General features: G+C 43.4%; 1 protein-coding gene and 1 long non-coding RNA gene across 10 annotated transcripts in view; one reads left to right on the forward strand and one right to left on the reverse strand.

Annotated features, from left to right (window-relative positions):
- The window catches only part of LOC117157561 (uncharacterized), a 36,773-nt gene that overhangs the window by 10,414 nt on the left and 12,564 nt on the right, over nucleotides 1-13,795 (reverse strand). For all 9 annotated transcript variants that reach the window (XM_033335663.2, XM_033335661.2, XM_033335662.2 and 6 more), the window contains 2 exons: nucleotides 6,861-7,320; nucleotides 3,652-3,820 (listed from right to left, as the gene is read on the reverse strand). In XM_033335663.2, coding sequence (XP_033191554.1) covers nucleotides 3,652-3,820; nucleotides 6,861-7,320 — 629 coding nt within the window. The remainder of the gene's footprint in view (nucleotides 1-3,651; nucleotides 3,821-6,860; nucleotides 7,321-13,795) is intronic.
- On the forward strand, nucleotides 511-5,202 carry LOC143302616 (uncharacterized). The gene is made up of 2 exons (XR_013058245.1): nucleotides 511-973; nucleotides 1,678-5,202. It is a non-coding gene; the product is annotated as an uncharacterized LOC143302616 (long non-coding RNA).

The following is a 13,795-nucleotide window of genomic DNA, read 5'->3' on the forward strand; positions in this document are numbered from 1 at the left end:
ACTGGTAAATATTTTTGGAGCGAAACGATGCTGTCTAAGATTAATTCTAAAGTTAGACTATGAATTCAACGTAAAACGAAACGAGCGTGAAAACACGCAAGACTAACAATATAGACGTAAAAACTTAGACGTGTTACAGTAGAAATCTCGAGTAGTTACGACTCTTTCCGTCAAAACGTGATAAGCATTCGATTCGGTATCGGCAGGAACGTTTCGCGAAGGAACGCACGTGACAATAAGTGGCAGCGCTACCGGCGCGCACGATACAGAATACACGTGGTAAGATCGTCGAGGAGGAGAAAGAGGAGAGCAACGCAGCCGCGCGCAGAAGGGAACGCAGACGGAAAGAAAAGACACGACCGGGGTCGCCAACTTACACAGTGATAATCAAAGAAAGTAAGTGGGAGACGAGGATCGCCTTGGTCGGAGAACAAGGAGGAGGAGGAGGAGGAGGAGGAGGAGAAGGAGGAGAAGAAAAAGAAGAGGAAGAAGAAGAAGAAGAAGAGGAAGACGGGGCAGGACGTAAATACGAAGAAAGATGGGGCTACCAACAAAGATAGAACGCAACACTAGAGATAAAGAGAGGGGAGAAAGCAGAAGGAGGGGAATATACGTTGCGAAAAAGGCTGAGAAACACAACAAAAATAGACAGACACGCGTATCGAAGGATAGGTAAGTTAAAAGGAGATAGAAAGACGACAGAAGTGGAGATGAGGAGGAAGGTGCACGAAGGCCGTTGCATGAATAGGCGCACGCGCGGCTTACAAGCACGTGGGTAAACCGCCTTCAACAGGATTCGCACACACAATACTGCGCTCTCGGATATACGCAAATAGCGTTTTCGTTTCTTTCTACATCTCCCCTATCTGCCACGTCGTACGTGCCGCGAAGATCGCGCATGTACTTTATTATACTTTATCGAACTCGGGTGCGCGCGAATCCGGCGGATTTTTCGCCGACTAACAAGAATGGAGTAAGTTAAACCCGTTTAAAGTGTCGTCGTGCCGGTAGTGGATTACCGGTTTCCTTTCATTCGTATCTCCGATGTATATATCTTGCTTTTTCTTCTTTTCTTTTTTAAATTCAAATATCTACATTTCGATCGAGCATTGTCCCGATACGATGACACTTATTGTCGCAATACGTCAGCTGTTAAGAAGGAACGTTTCGTTATTACGCTATTTAAGGTCTAATAATTACGTTGTATTTTGGTCGATGGTTATTGACGAAACGTTTTCACGGGATCCATAGGTTTCGTTTTGCCATTCGAATTTCGAACTGAAACGAAATAACGATGCTTAGTATCTGTGACGACCGCACCATTTTCCGAAATAATACCCTAGCTTAAATACTTAACGATCTTGAAAATCTGGCAGCTATTCACGAAGTTATTATTGCGTCGGTAATCGTGCGGTTTATTTGTGAGTCGCTACGTTTCTCACAGAACTTTGGATAATCCTCGACCCCGAAGGACACAATAGAGCATGATTGTACTTGAGACCGAAAATTATTCTTAAGAAGCTAGTCTTTGATACATATATATATACATATATATGTATACGTATATTTTATTAACGTTTCCCCGTATAATGGCAAGAGACGTAACGATCGTGTTTCGTGGATTCCGTATATCTGTTGACAACGTTTATTAATAAATACGTAACGAAATGTTTTCAGTTGATAACGGTATACGTCAATGACATCGTTCGGAAGACGTAGCTGATCGGTGGCTCAACAGAAACATGGAACGGGTAATTCCACGTAATTACGCAGAAACCTGACGTTACGGTAAGCCAACGTGCAATTTCGACACGTCGGAGTGGTGCATCCGTTTCGTACTTAGAAGTCGGCAACAATGGCGCTCTGAACGATAAAAGTTCGGATAGCAGCGTACGCCGTACGTGCCATGCTGCGTGACACCGATGGCCGCGCAATCACGTGGAACCAATACAGGTACACCTTGTACGTGGAGAAGCATCGTGTACGCACACGCGCGAACTGCACGGAGTGAACCGGAGACGAAGAAAGCGAACGTCTCGTATGGTGGGGGAACACGAAGGATGACCTAGAGTGGGAAAGACGACGATCGACGAAGACGAAAGAGTACACAGACAATGCCGTTCTGACGAAGACGGGCGAACGGAGAAGGAGGAGGACGAAGGAACGGAAAGAGAAAGAAACTACAGATACGAAACGCGGTCGAAGAGGAAACGCGAGACAGAAGATACACGCGGAAAGAAAGAGGAGAGGTCAGGAGCAGACAGAGAGCGAGAGACAAGAGACAAGACTAGAAAGAAGTGGGGATCGCGAGACAGAAAAGACAAAGACGAAAATACGAGGAAAGAAGACGGTGGTGGGGGAACAACGTGTCTCTAGAAACGACCTCGTGCGGCAGACGGAGCAACGGAGAGAGTGAAACTATCGGACGAGGAGGAAAGACGACTGTACTGTAAAGAGCGAGTAAAAAGGGAAAAATAATTCTCGCGTAAAGGCGGAATAATATATCGTAAGTAAATTGGTCGATCTGGTTAAAGGAGAAGACGAAGGAAGCGAGGAAAGAAGGCGAAGAAATACGATACCCTGGGTTTGCACGTACGATGGAAACGACGCGTATGCCGTCCGCATATTGGAAAGAAACAAACGGATCGTATAGTAAATAGGTAAAAAGAGAGACATGCGCAGACCGAAAGGCTACGGAGAAAGAGACACGGAGAATAAGCCACACAAGCGCGTGAGAAAGAGGCCAAACGGCTGATAGTAGGATTCGAGTTGAATCACGAAACAAGGGAAAGGAGGTGGTGTGTATGGTCGACCTTCGCGGGGACGCGCATCGGGCCGATTCTCTGGCCGTCGCGCGAAAAGTTAATGCCCGGTTTCGCAATTCCGAAATTTCGAGAAAAAAGAATTAGATAGGATCGAACTCGAGTACCAAGGGGAAGTCAAAATTTCCTTCTGAATATAAAATAGGCGCAATCGGTCTCCGCCGATACCCTTATCGATACAGTAAAATGATTTATTTCCGGCCCGATACCATATGCCATTATTATCTACTATCGGCTAATTGGTATTTACAATCATGGTATATTACATCACTCGTTGATACATAGTCTGTGAGACGCAATATATTAACGAAAGCGATTAATAGAATGGAAGATTAATCGGGTCGAGTCTTACGTACCGAAGATTATTGCGTGGCGAAGTAACCGCAGTCACAACCCCCCCCCCCACCCACCCTTACAAGCCGGCCATTATTTCTGTCTTTTGCTTCTTCTCTTTTTCTGTTTTTTCGAAAAATTCGTAAATCGAAACTGACTCGTGATACATTGACCGTACGAATCGAACGGAACAATTACGTGGCCTTTATATTCAGGTGCCACGACCACACATTTCGCGCTAGGTCACACGGCTAACCTGCGACACTGGAAACCATCGCGGCATAACAGGGAGTATAATTAACAGTTTTTACGATAGCAAAGCGTTTCGCGTGCAAGCATACTCTCTGCGAGAGACAGGATTTCGCTATTATGTAAAGTAAACAGCATGTAACATTACAGCAAGGAATATTATGGTAATTGTACTAAACTTATCTATAAATTGGAACGGGAAAAGAGTATGAATCGTAAAACACGTTACACGTATCAATTTACATACCTGTATATGCCTGATCGCAGCGTGAAGAATCGAAAGGTTCGACGACTTTTTCTCTTCCTGCGACGGGAGTTGCCTCTTCAATAATTCGAAGCACTCTTTCAGGTGCGCCCTTCGATTTTTCTCCAATTTGTTATGCACTTCTCTGGTGCCAGAACGGATTACACACGGTCTAGAATAGAGAAACGGATATATGTAGACACGCGATATTTTCCATTTATATTTACATCTATGTGGAACCGATAAACCGTTGATAAATTAGTTCCGGCGAACTATGAAATCTATCGAAATTCTATTGAAGCGATTTCACAGGCCCTTAAATAAAAAGCATCGAGTCGCCAGTAAAACGTAAGTCGTGCAAGTTACGTCCCTCTGCAAATTACATTACGCTGCTTCCAACTTGTCAGGCATTTTCGAATCGATTCGCGCGACGCGTTGACGCGAAAATCCCCCCCCCCCCCCACTCCCACCCCCAAACGATAATATCATTCTTGCATCATTTTCTTACACGATCGCAGCAACGCGACTAGCTTACTGGCAATATTTTGTTAATCAGGTTCGCATGCACTCTTTACATCTAGAGAATTAAAGTGAGATATACGATTGGAGAAAATCGCGAGGTAAAAGAGTAAGAGATCCAGGTAAGGAACGCTATCGGATAACAGAAAACAGAGAAATGCAAAATAAGAAGAGAAAAGTATGACGATAAAGCGAGCGTAAACGGTCGATAATCTCTGTAATCGATCAGATAAAGCAACAATCCTCGCGCACCTCTGAAGCGAAGTACACAGACATGGAAATCGCGTTCTTAATCGGAAGGTGGCAGACAAATTACGATAATCCGTAGCGGGAGGAGGCACGAGCGTGCAGCACGCATGTGGTGGTACGCGATAATGGCAGCGGCGCGTTAGTACGCATCCCGGTCCCCGGTCTCACGACGTGGTAAGTGACGCACCGTGCACGTGCCATTCACCCTGGACACGTGCACCGCGTGAATGGGTAGCGAAGACTCTGTTGCCTCGACGCTCCTGCCTGTGCATCGAGAAAAGAGAGAACGGACAAGACGGAGAGGGAGAGCGCGCGAAGCAACAGGCTGGCATATCGGCAGCCAGAAAGAACACGGAAAAACGGCGAGAAGCAGGCGAAGTTGGCGGCACCGTGGACTGAGCAACCGTCGAAAAATATATCGAACGAGAATTCGCGACAAGAAACAAAATACTACCGCTGCTGATGCTGCTGAGAGTGAGAGAGAGAGAGAGAGAGAGAGAGAGAGAGAGAGAGAGCAAATGCGGGATGGAGGAGAAAGGGAAAGGGAGGGGGAAAAGTTCGAAAAGAAATTTTTAGAGGAAAGATGACGAACAGGGAGATAGAAATGAACTTCTTGAGAATTAGGGGTGTAGATGTGTTGTATTTCGTTGTAAGAAAGTAACGTTTGGTTCGATCCAATGTTAATTACGGGTTATATACTATGGAATTTTATCGATGTAACATTTGATAATAAAATATCAACACGTTCTAAGGCGAATAAAAAAATTGTTCGATATGGCGTTGAAACGGAGAAAATCATTTATTTTCCTCTAATTAAATCTTTCTAGCGTAACGTTTTCAGTGACGCGCGTGTAAGATACCAAAGATACGGCCAAAATGATCTTTTTTCTTGGCATAGAACGTGTTAATCGTTTATAAAGAAAAGAATGTAATACGCACAACGAGGAATAAAAGCGTACCTCGTGTACATCCTTTAAAATTTGACCAAACGACTTTCTCCGAGTTTCTCCGAGAAACTGACAAAGGATTAGTTTACTAGATAACGCGTTAAAAATGTTTTGAAAAAATTGCCTTTTACAACATTTTTATCCGGGCTCGTAGCGAAAATTTCAGCAGCACGTTTTGAAGATTTGCGTTAGTTGTGCGATATATACACTGAAAATTTTAGCGAACTCGGTCGATGCGGAAACAGGCGTCAGGCATTTTTAACCGTTTGTAACTCGTTGCAACGTTAACCGATTTCCATCAAATTTTCAGCGTAATTGTATAACCGACGTATAAATGTTCGATAATCGTGTTGCTTAAATTCTTATTATAGGCTTGGATAAAAAAAAGTTGTAAAAAGTAAGCTCCAAATTGCAATTTTTCCAAAAAAAAAAAAAAAAAAAAATGTTACGCGTCGCGTAGAAATCTGATCCTTGTAACTTGTCAGGGAGTATAGACACTCGTCGTTCGATCCAAGCTTTAAAAAGTTATTCTGCTTTAAAAGGTGTACGAATACCTTTGTCCCTCGCTGTATATGCAACACCTAATTATGCGTTAACGGTATAAATTACTCGATGCAAATCTGCAACACGCGTAACCTTCGATGTAACAAACAAGTACGAGAAGTTAATTCGGTTTCTAAGTTGTTTAACTCGGATCAACTCTCATTCTCCGTAAAACGAACTATTCTAAGGACAATTATAATTAGATTTTAAGAAGTTTTTCCGTATAAAATCAGTCACAGTTGCAACGGTAACTCGGTTATTCTTAAAGTTATTACAAAGCACTTTCGTACCAGGTGTTCGGTGATTCTGTTCGCTACATCGGCGAATAATCCCAAATTCGTTTCATTCCAACATTATGCGTTCCCATTATTATTTAGTTCTCTTGCTTTTCCTTTTTATCCAATTTTGAGATCGTAACTCAATGTGCCGCGATAATAAAAAAAGCTGACTCAAAGTTCTCCTATCACCCTTACAAAAATTAGGAAGCATATCTTCGCATACGTTGACGTTAATGTTAATCGTATGTCGACGGAAACTATATTAGATCTACTTTATAGTAACTAAAAGTACAGTAACTAAACTTAACACAGATATACACAAAATATACACAAGATATACACAAGGACGGTTATGCACATTATCCCAAATTATACGAACTTAACACTTTAACCAACATCCGTCGGCCGTCGCTTATGCCAATTTGACACGCGTTGCGATAAACGAGATAAAAGTAAGAGGAAAAAGTAAAGCAACAAAGAGAGATATTTGTCTCGTGTTCGTAATTTATATGTTCGTTACAAGGGACGGACGAGGGTTAAAACTTAAATTAAACATATAATGTGTACGAATTAAGCTTATCTTAGCTAACTTATTTTTATCTATCGCTCGAACGAAATTAACCGACATACATCGAACGAATTACAAATAAAATAGAAATAGTTGCATCAATCTTACCCGTTTCGATGCTTCTTATTGTCGTGGCTGGGTTCAACGTCGACGACGAGATTGCCCGCGGTCTGCTGCGAGTGATTCGTATTATGATTTTCCACGTAAGGATTATGCGGGCTGTTGTGATTGTTGTGATGGTGATGATGGTGATGGTGATGCTGCTGTTGCTGCTGCGACTGCTGTTGCTGTTGCGGCTGTTGCTGCGGTTGCTGCTGCGGCTGCTGTTGCTGATGGTGTTGCTGCTGGTGCTGCTGTTGGTGTTGTTGCTGGTGCTGCTGTTGCTGGTGGTGCTGCTGCTGCTGATGATGATGGAGATGGTGGTGCGACGTAGAGTGTACGGCGGCCAGATGCGCCGTGTTTGCGTTCGCCGAGGGTGGCGTTACTCGCGCGCTTGAGATCACGGGACTCCCTCGGGAACCTGTCGAGTGATTCCCGTTCGTTCTATTATTTTCTAGCGGCTCCTCCTCTGAAAAATAAATCAAATCAATCTTTTCTGAAGATTGACCATTATAAAACTTTCTACTTCGTTATGCTCTTTCTTCCGTCCAAAAGAGATCTTCGATACGGTTTAATCAAAATCTCGTAGTTATTTATATCACGATATAATTTATTTGTCGGGTTTACATTAGAATCGGGGTTACGGGCGTGAAACGAATCTTCGTTTGGATTACACGTGTCGTTATGAAATAGAGAAGACATCGACTAGTGCAAATACGATTATACGATAGAACCGGACAAGTAACCGTGGTAATTAGATACTCGAGAAACTAATGACAATGATCTTAGGTTCAATAACGAATCCGCGGTCGACGGGATGAACGTGCTCACAAAATCTAAGTCGGACGCGTAACAATCACGGGTCGTAAGGTGTTACTCTTTTCGTCGATGAGATCGCAAGAAGGAATGAATTTCTGTCCCGATGATGCCACAGAGGAAAACTATATACGTTGCTGCTAATTGATCAATCTCCATATCGGTGGTTAGAAAAAGATGCTAGCCGCCCTCGAGGGAAAGTTGCTAGTGGGAGACGCCGCTCGTTGAAAAACAGGTCTCCCCTATTTTCCCGTAGTTGAGACAAAGACCGTTTGTCCGTTTGAAGGACTTTAGTTGGCTAAATCTTAAGATTTATAACGGGCCCTCGGGCTAGCCGAACATGTACTGCACGCAGACGCATCGACATCTGACAATCGTTTTACTCGAAGAATAGGGTCTGCAAGTGGCAAGCTACGAGACAGAGACCGTTGGAATGTTTACTGTCGAGTGTTACAACTATTTCCTTTTTAAGGAGAGCTATGGAATTACTCCGTGCCTTTGTTAGACAAAGCGTTCATCCCGTGACCGCGGCTACGTTCGGCGACAGACTGTCGCCTCGAGCCAAAGCTCACTATCACTAATCTCGAACAATTACAATTCGGATCGAATAACTACAATTGTTTAATTACAGCTATCGTAGACTCTAGATTACAATGTTGCGGGATTATCCAAAATTGCAGAGGCTCCGGTGTTCTTTCGTCTCCGACATACTTATTACTTTTATCATCGCGTCTATTCGATAAACGCTGGTTAACGATACTTAAAACTTCGGAAACTCGCAAGTAATTGTTCTTTTCATATCCTACGAATGGTGATGATGGATAAGTCATTTTGAAACGATATTCTAAATCTACAGCACCGGAGGAACGTGAGATTTCTCAGAGAAATATGGTACAGGTGAACGTATTCGAGCGGCTCGCCGACAAGACACTCTCAGGTAAATAGTTTTTCAGGAAAGGAACTATACGAAAGGAGGATTTTACAGGGGTAATTTCCAAGCGGTTGCCCGATCTCGAAACTTTCATTCTGGATAGCATTCACGGAGGCACAGCAATTCCTCGCGTTCTACGGTGCAGACGACGCTCCCCTTGCTCATTCTATTCTATACTCGAACCTGAATGACTATGTTCTCGCCTAAGATTAGCGAATGCTTCTCTGGAGTGGCGATGGCTTCGATACGTACAGATACCCGTACCAGGATCGACTCTTTCGACTTGCACCAACGAGTCATCAATCGCTACGTCTTCCATCCTCGTTTTCGATCTTCGGATGCGACTCAATTTTTCCTCTTCGTAAAATTATTCATACGCATATCCGTTCGATCACATGGGTCGCAACGTTGCGCGCAAAGTCCGTTAAGTAAAATGAAAATGTTTAAAAAAATTGAGCAAACGATGCTGCAAGAAGAGTTTTGCTAAGAAAGCGAAACAAGAAATTGCGCGTACGAAAAAAACGCGACTGGACCGGTAAAAGGATGGAAAGGACAAAGGCGGGGTTAAAAGGTAGAGCTAAGAGGTAGAGCCGTCTAAAATCGCAGTTCACGAACGACCAAAACGTTTCGCTACGACGATCCTGTAGGATCTGCAATTTTCGTGCTCGGAGGGCCGCCGCTCCATTCGTCGCGATGCTATAAATTAGCGCAGCACGTGTACGCACATGCAACTAACTCATTCATGTACCAAGAGACTTGGCAAAGCTTCGTCGCATAGCTCGACGCTTCCTAAATCTATTCCGGGCTTAAAGACGGCGTGTACGTATCACGAGAACAAGAAGCAAGAAAGCACCGGCGATATACCTTGCACTCGGTGCGCGCTTGCAACGCTGCCTTCGTCGAATAACACGCTAAAACGTGTCTCGCAACGCGACTACACGATCTCCACCGAACAAGGTTTTCTTACACTTACTGTCCGATTATCAACCGGTGAAAACGGTCTCTTCTCCTTTTCTTTTCTAAAATACTCGAATACGTTCGAAAACTCGTTCGCGCGAGATCTCCGTATTTCGCTATCTACAGAGAGTTTGATACTGAGCATATTACGACGGACGAATAACTTAAAAATGTGATATCGAGCCAGATTGCAAGGATGCAAGGTTTTAGATACGCTGTCAACGTAGTTCGCAGTTTTTAGTATATATTTTTGATCGTTCGTCGTTGGCCTTTATCGAGTGGCCTACTTCGTGCGATAAATCTCTGTAGACAGGGACAGGAAGTCTGCTCTTGCGTAACAAGGTTGACGCATTCGACAGGTTAAATCTTCCCGTATTTTGCATTCTATCTTCTTCTCGTATCTGCGTCAACTTATTTCGAACTTTTATCTTTCGTTTCTTTTCCTTGCAAGAAAATTACCATATGCGATCTTTCGAGATTTTTCAGGAAACTGGGAATGGACTGTAAAATTCGTCCAAGTAACGTCCTGTTAAAAAGTTTGACAATTAACGTCGCGAAACCAGCGAAAGAAACGCTTCTTCCACGAGCGAAAAGAATATAAAACGTAAAAATAAGAAAGATATTTAAAAGGAGATTGGGCGATAGAAAACGGGCAGCAAAGAGGAAAAACAGCGTTGGATAAAAATCGAATAAAAGTGGAGCATGAACGAATCGAATGGCAGATCCTTGACCTAAAAATAGCGATCTCCGCTAATTTCTTGTCTCCGAAATTGATATTCAGTGACGCGATTCATCTATTAGCAAATTTACCGAACAACGGTTCCCTCTCCTCCGAACCGTTGCCGCGTTTACAGACAGTCGCGTTTAGTGCTGAAACGTGGCAATAAATTTTATCGAAATGGAATTACCAGCCAAAAGTCGTTCGTTAAATAAGACGAAACGGACGATCGTGTTTTTATCCTGGATATCGCATAAACGAAACCAGCTCTTAACGGATACACGCGGATGATCGCTGTACATCGAGCGAATCTTCTAGCACAAGCCACAACTTGCCACGAACGCGAACTATAGAAAAAAGCGGCAGTAAAACGATCGTGCTTGAAAGAAAGACCCACGAAGAATCGTCTTAAGAAGGTGGAATTTTTGGCAAAAACGAGAAACACGCGAGAGCTTCTCCCTCTGTCAGACCAGCGACGCGCGTTTTACCGAATTAAGAATTATTTATTCGATAAACGGACGTAAAAAAATTACTCTTCTCGGTCGTGACTCGAATTATTTGGTCGTGCGAGAAATTTCTTTCACGGTCGATGAAAGGATCGTATCGCGAAATTCATATACGTCGATTTTCCACCAAAGTACGAATCAAATCTTTCGATTACGGCTAAACTCGAATTAAACTTCAAAAATACGACAAAAAGACAGATACGAAGGAGAAAAAGAATTAAGGAATAAATATGGATAAAATAACGCGACTCGACCGTGATCGATATCCTGGCAGATATTAAAATCGCCAATGGCCCTTGTTCGACGGATCTTTTAACAAAATCCTTTGGAAAAGGAGAGGCGCACGCTCGGATTAAAGACTATACAGAGCGAGCGAGAGAGAGACGGACGGACAGACAGAGACGAGCCTGCCTGTCTAGACGGACGTTCGGATGGTAATTCGCAGCGATGAACTAAAATGGTCAGAGACGAAGGAACGTGACTGTTCTTTTATCTGCAAAATCGGCATGAAATCAGCCTTTACCGCTCGAAGTCAAACTAACCAGATGTAAATGTAAGCACGCCTGTTTACGTCCAAATATCAAAACCCATAGCTACTTTATGCGATAATCCGTTCGAGTGACGAAATCCTTAGACGTTCGCGATTCCAGATTTATCGGCAATTCGCTGGAAAAAATATCGGCAAAGATATTTACAATTTGAATCGTTTGTACTTTTTTGGTTAATTACCATCTGGTTGCGTTGTAATTTCTCTTGCAAACTCGATGTTCCATGAATATTATGTAATCGCTAAACGTGTACGTAGAATTCCTGTGACTCATGCGGCAAACTTTCCTTATTCAGAAATGATACACCATATATACGTAAATGTATAGGAAAATGATCGAGATTTACACTTTACGGAACGTAACGACAACGAAGATGTCCGATCATTCTTTAAAAAATTCCTTACGGCAGCAAACGTCGAAGTCGATAGTCGGCGGATAGAAGCGCGATCGTGCATATCGGTATTTAAAGTTTTAACCGATCTAGCGCCGCTAGCTCAATCAGTGGTCCTGCTGTAACGCGAGAACCCAACGTCCAGCTAAAGAATATTTATAGGCTGTGCGTACGTAACCACTTTAAGTCGAAGCATCCTCGATGCCGAAGAAAAAAAGACACGGCTCCTTTTAACGGTGTCTCTGTTCGAACGAACCCCTTTCTAACGGGAACGGCTCAATTGCATTGCCAATAAAAAATCGGCTGAAATCGTCGCGATAACCAACCTCGATCGACTATCACCTCGCAAAACTTACCAACTGTAAAAACGTATCCGTCTAGTCGTAAAACGATCGTACGATCGAAGGTTATAAAAATAACTCGCTGTTTGAAAATTCGAAAAAGCTGCTACAAGCCGTACGAAAATTACACTTAGAAAAATACATACTACGACAGTTCGTTTCGAGCTGATCACGCGGTGCACGACTCGAGCGAAAAAGCGCGTGTACCCGCTTAGTCGTGATTCTTTGGTCCATCAGTTTTCGAACGTCACGCGTGCCACGCGTTTCCATTTCTCGTCCCTAATAAATCCAGAATACACGCGTACATAAAACTGATAATATACGCCAAGTATCGAATCATGTTCAAAGTGATTTATAACAGTGTCGATATCTAGTTGAAAATCTTCGAACGGCCTTTGTATCGAGATTCACCTGCTCGTCGCTGCTATTGCTAGAGCCAAGTATTGCGATATTACATCGCACGCAACCGTATCTATATCGAGTTATCGGCCGAGTCTTAAACTTTTTCCAGATACCAGTAGACTTTGCTCCATCGTCTTTCAGCGATGCGACGAAAGCAAATGTGTTTATACCATTCTGTTTGATCTTCTGTCAATGTTATTATCGTAGAATTTCTCGTGTTTTCGAGAAGAAACGTGAGCTAGGAAATTCAGGAGACTCGAGACTTATCCGACAGTTCGATACGTTCGAAGGAACGTTCGTTAAAACGCATTGATATTTCCTAGATACCCTTTTTACGACGGATCATACATATGCGCGCGCGCGTAGATCGCTAGACGGAGCGACAAACCGCGTGGAAACGCTGCATCGGTCGCGATGGTGTGTGATCGATAAAAAGCGCGACAAGTTTCGCGACGAGCGGGTTTACCGTCGACACGGTTGCTCGTCGCGCTTCTCACCGCCACCGTTCTTGAAAACTAACCGCCGGGAATCGTTATGACTGCTAGTCGATGGTTGAGTGCAGTGTCACGGTCGCGATACGGAGTCGCGAGCGACCACGTGCCAGCGAGATAACGACCGGAGCAGCGGGTATTCGTGCGCAAGATGAAATAGGAAATCGGTGGGATCGCGGGGGCTTTGGGACAGTGCAGTTCACAGGGTGCTGAATGCGCGCGTATATATAATCGCCTTGATGTCACGCCAAACCGACTTGCCTTTAAAATTAGAAACGAAGCCAGCCCGTGGCAATTTTGCGAATCGAACTCGCGAATCGAATTGGCGATCGAAAATGTACCGTCCTTTGTCGTATGGAGTCTGCTACCGATAACGTCATCGATAAATAAGAATTTCGCAAGCCACATTCGCCGACCCCTTTAATCAAAAAGTAGAGAAAAGCGGCGACTAGATGGCGGATTTTCACGCGCATTCCTAGTTTTTGCGATAGAACTCGCAAAGTAGATCTCGGATTACGAAAAGGCATTATGAAAACAGAGCTACGTACATCTTCGATATTTTACACAGTTTTCCATATTGCGCGCATTTTCTACAATTCTTCGCTTTCAAATTTCTCATAAATGCGTAAAGATTCGCTGTCCAGCGACCACGTTGCGAATATCGCTTTTCAAGTTTACCGTAGATTTTATCGTTATTTCTGTCATCCTCTTGCGATAAACTATCTTGAAAACTGAACATTAATCCTTCGTTCTTAGGAAATTGAGAAATTAAAGAAAAACGGAATCGATCGATTTGGCTTATGAAAAGTTCGAATATCGTTAATACGACCATATTATCTATAA

The sequence above is a fragment of the Bombus vancouverensis genome, chromosome 4 (genome assembly GCF_051014615.1).
Source record: "Bombus vancouverensis nearcticus chromosome 4, iyBomVanc1_principal, whole genome shotgun sequence".
Lineage (NCBI taxonomy): Eukaryota > Metazoa > Arthropoda > Insecta > Hymenoptera > Apidae > Bombus > Bombus vancouverensis.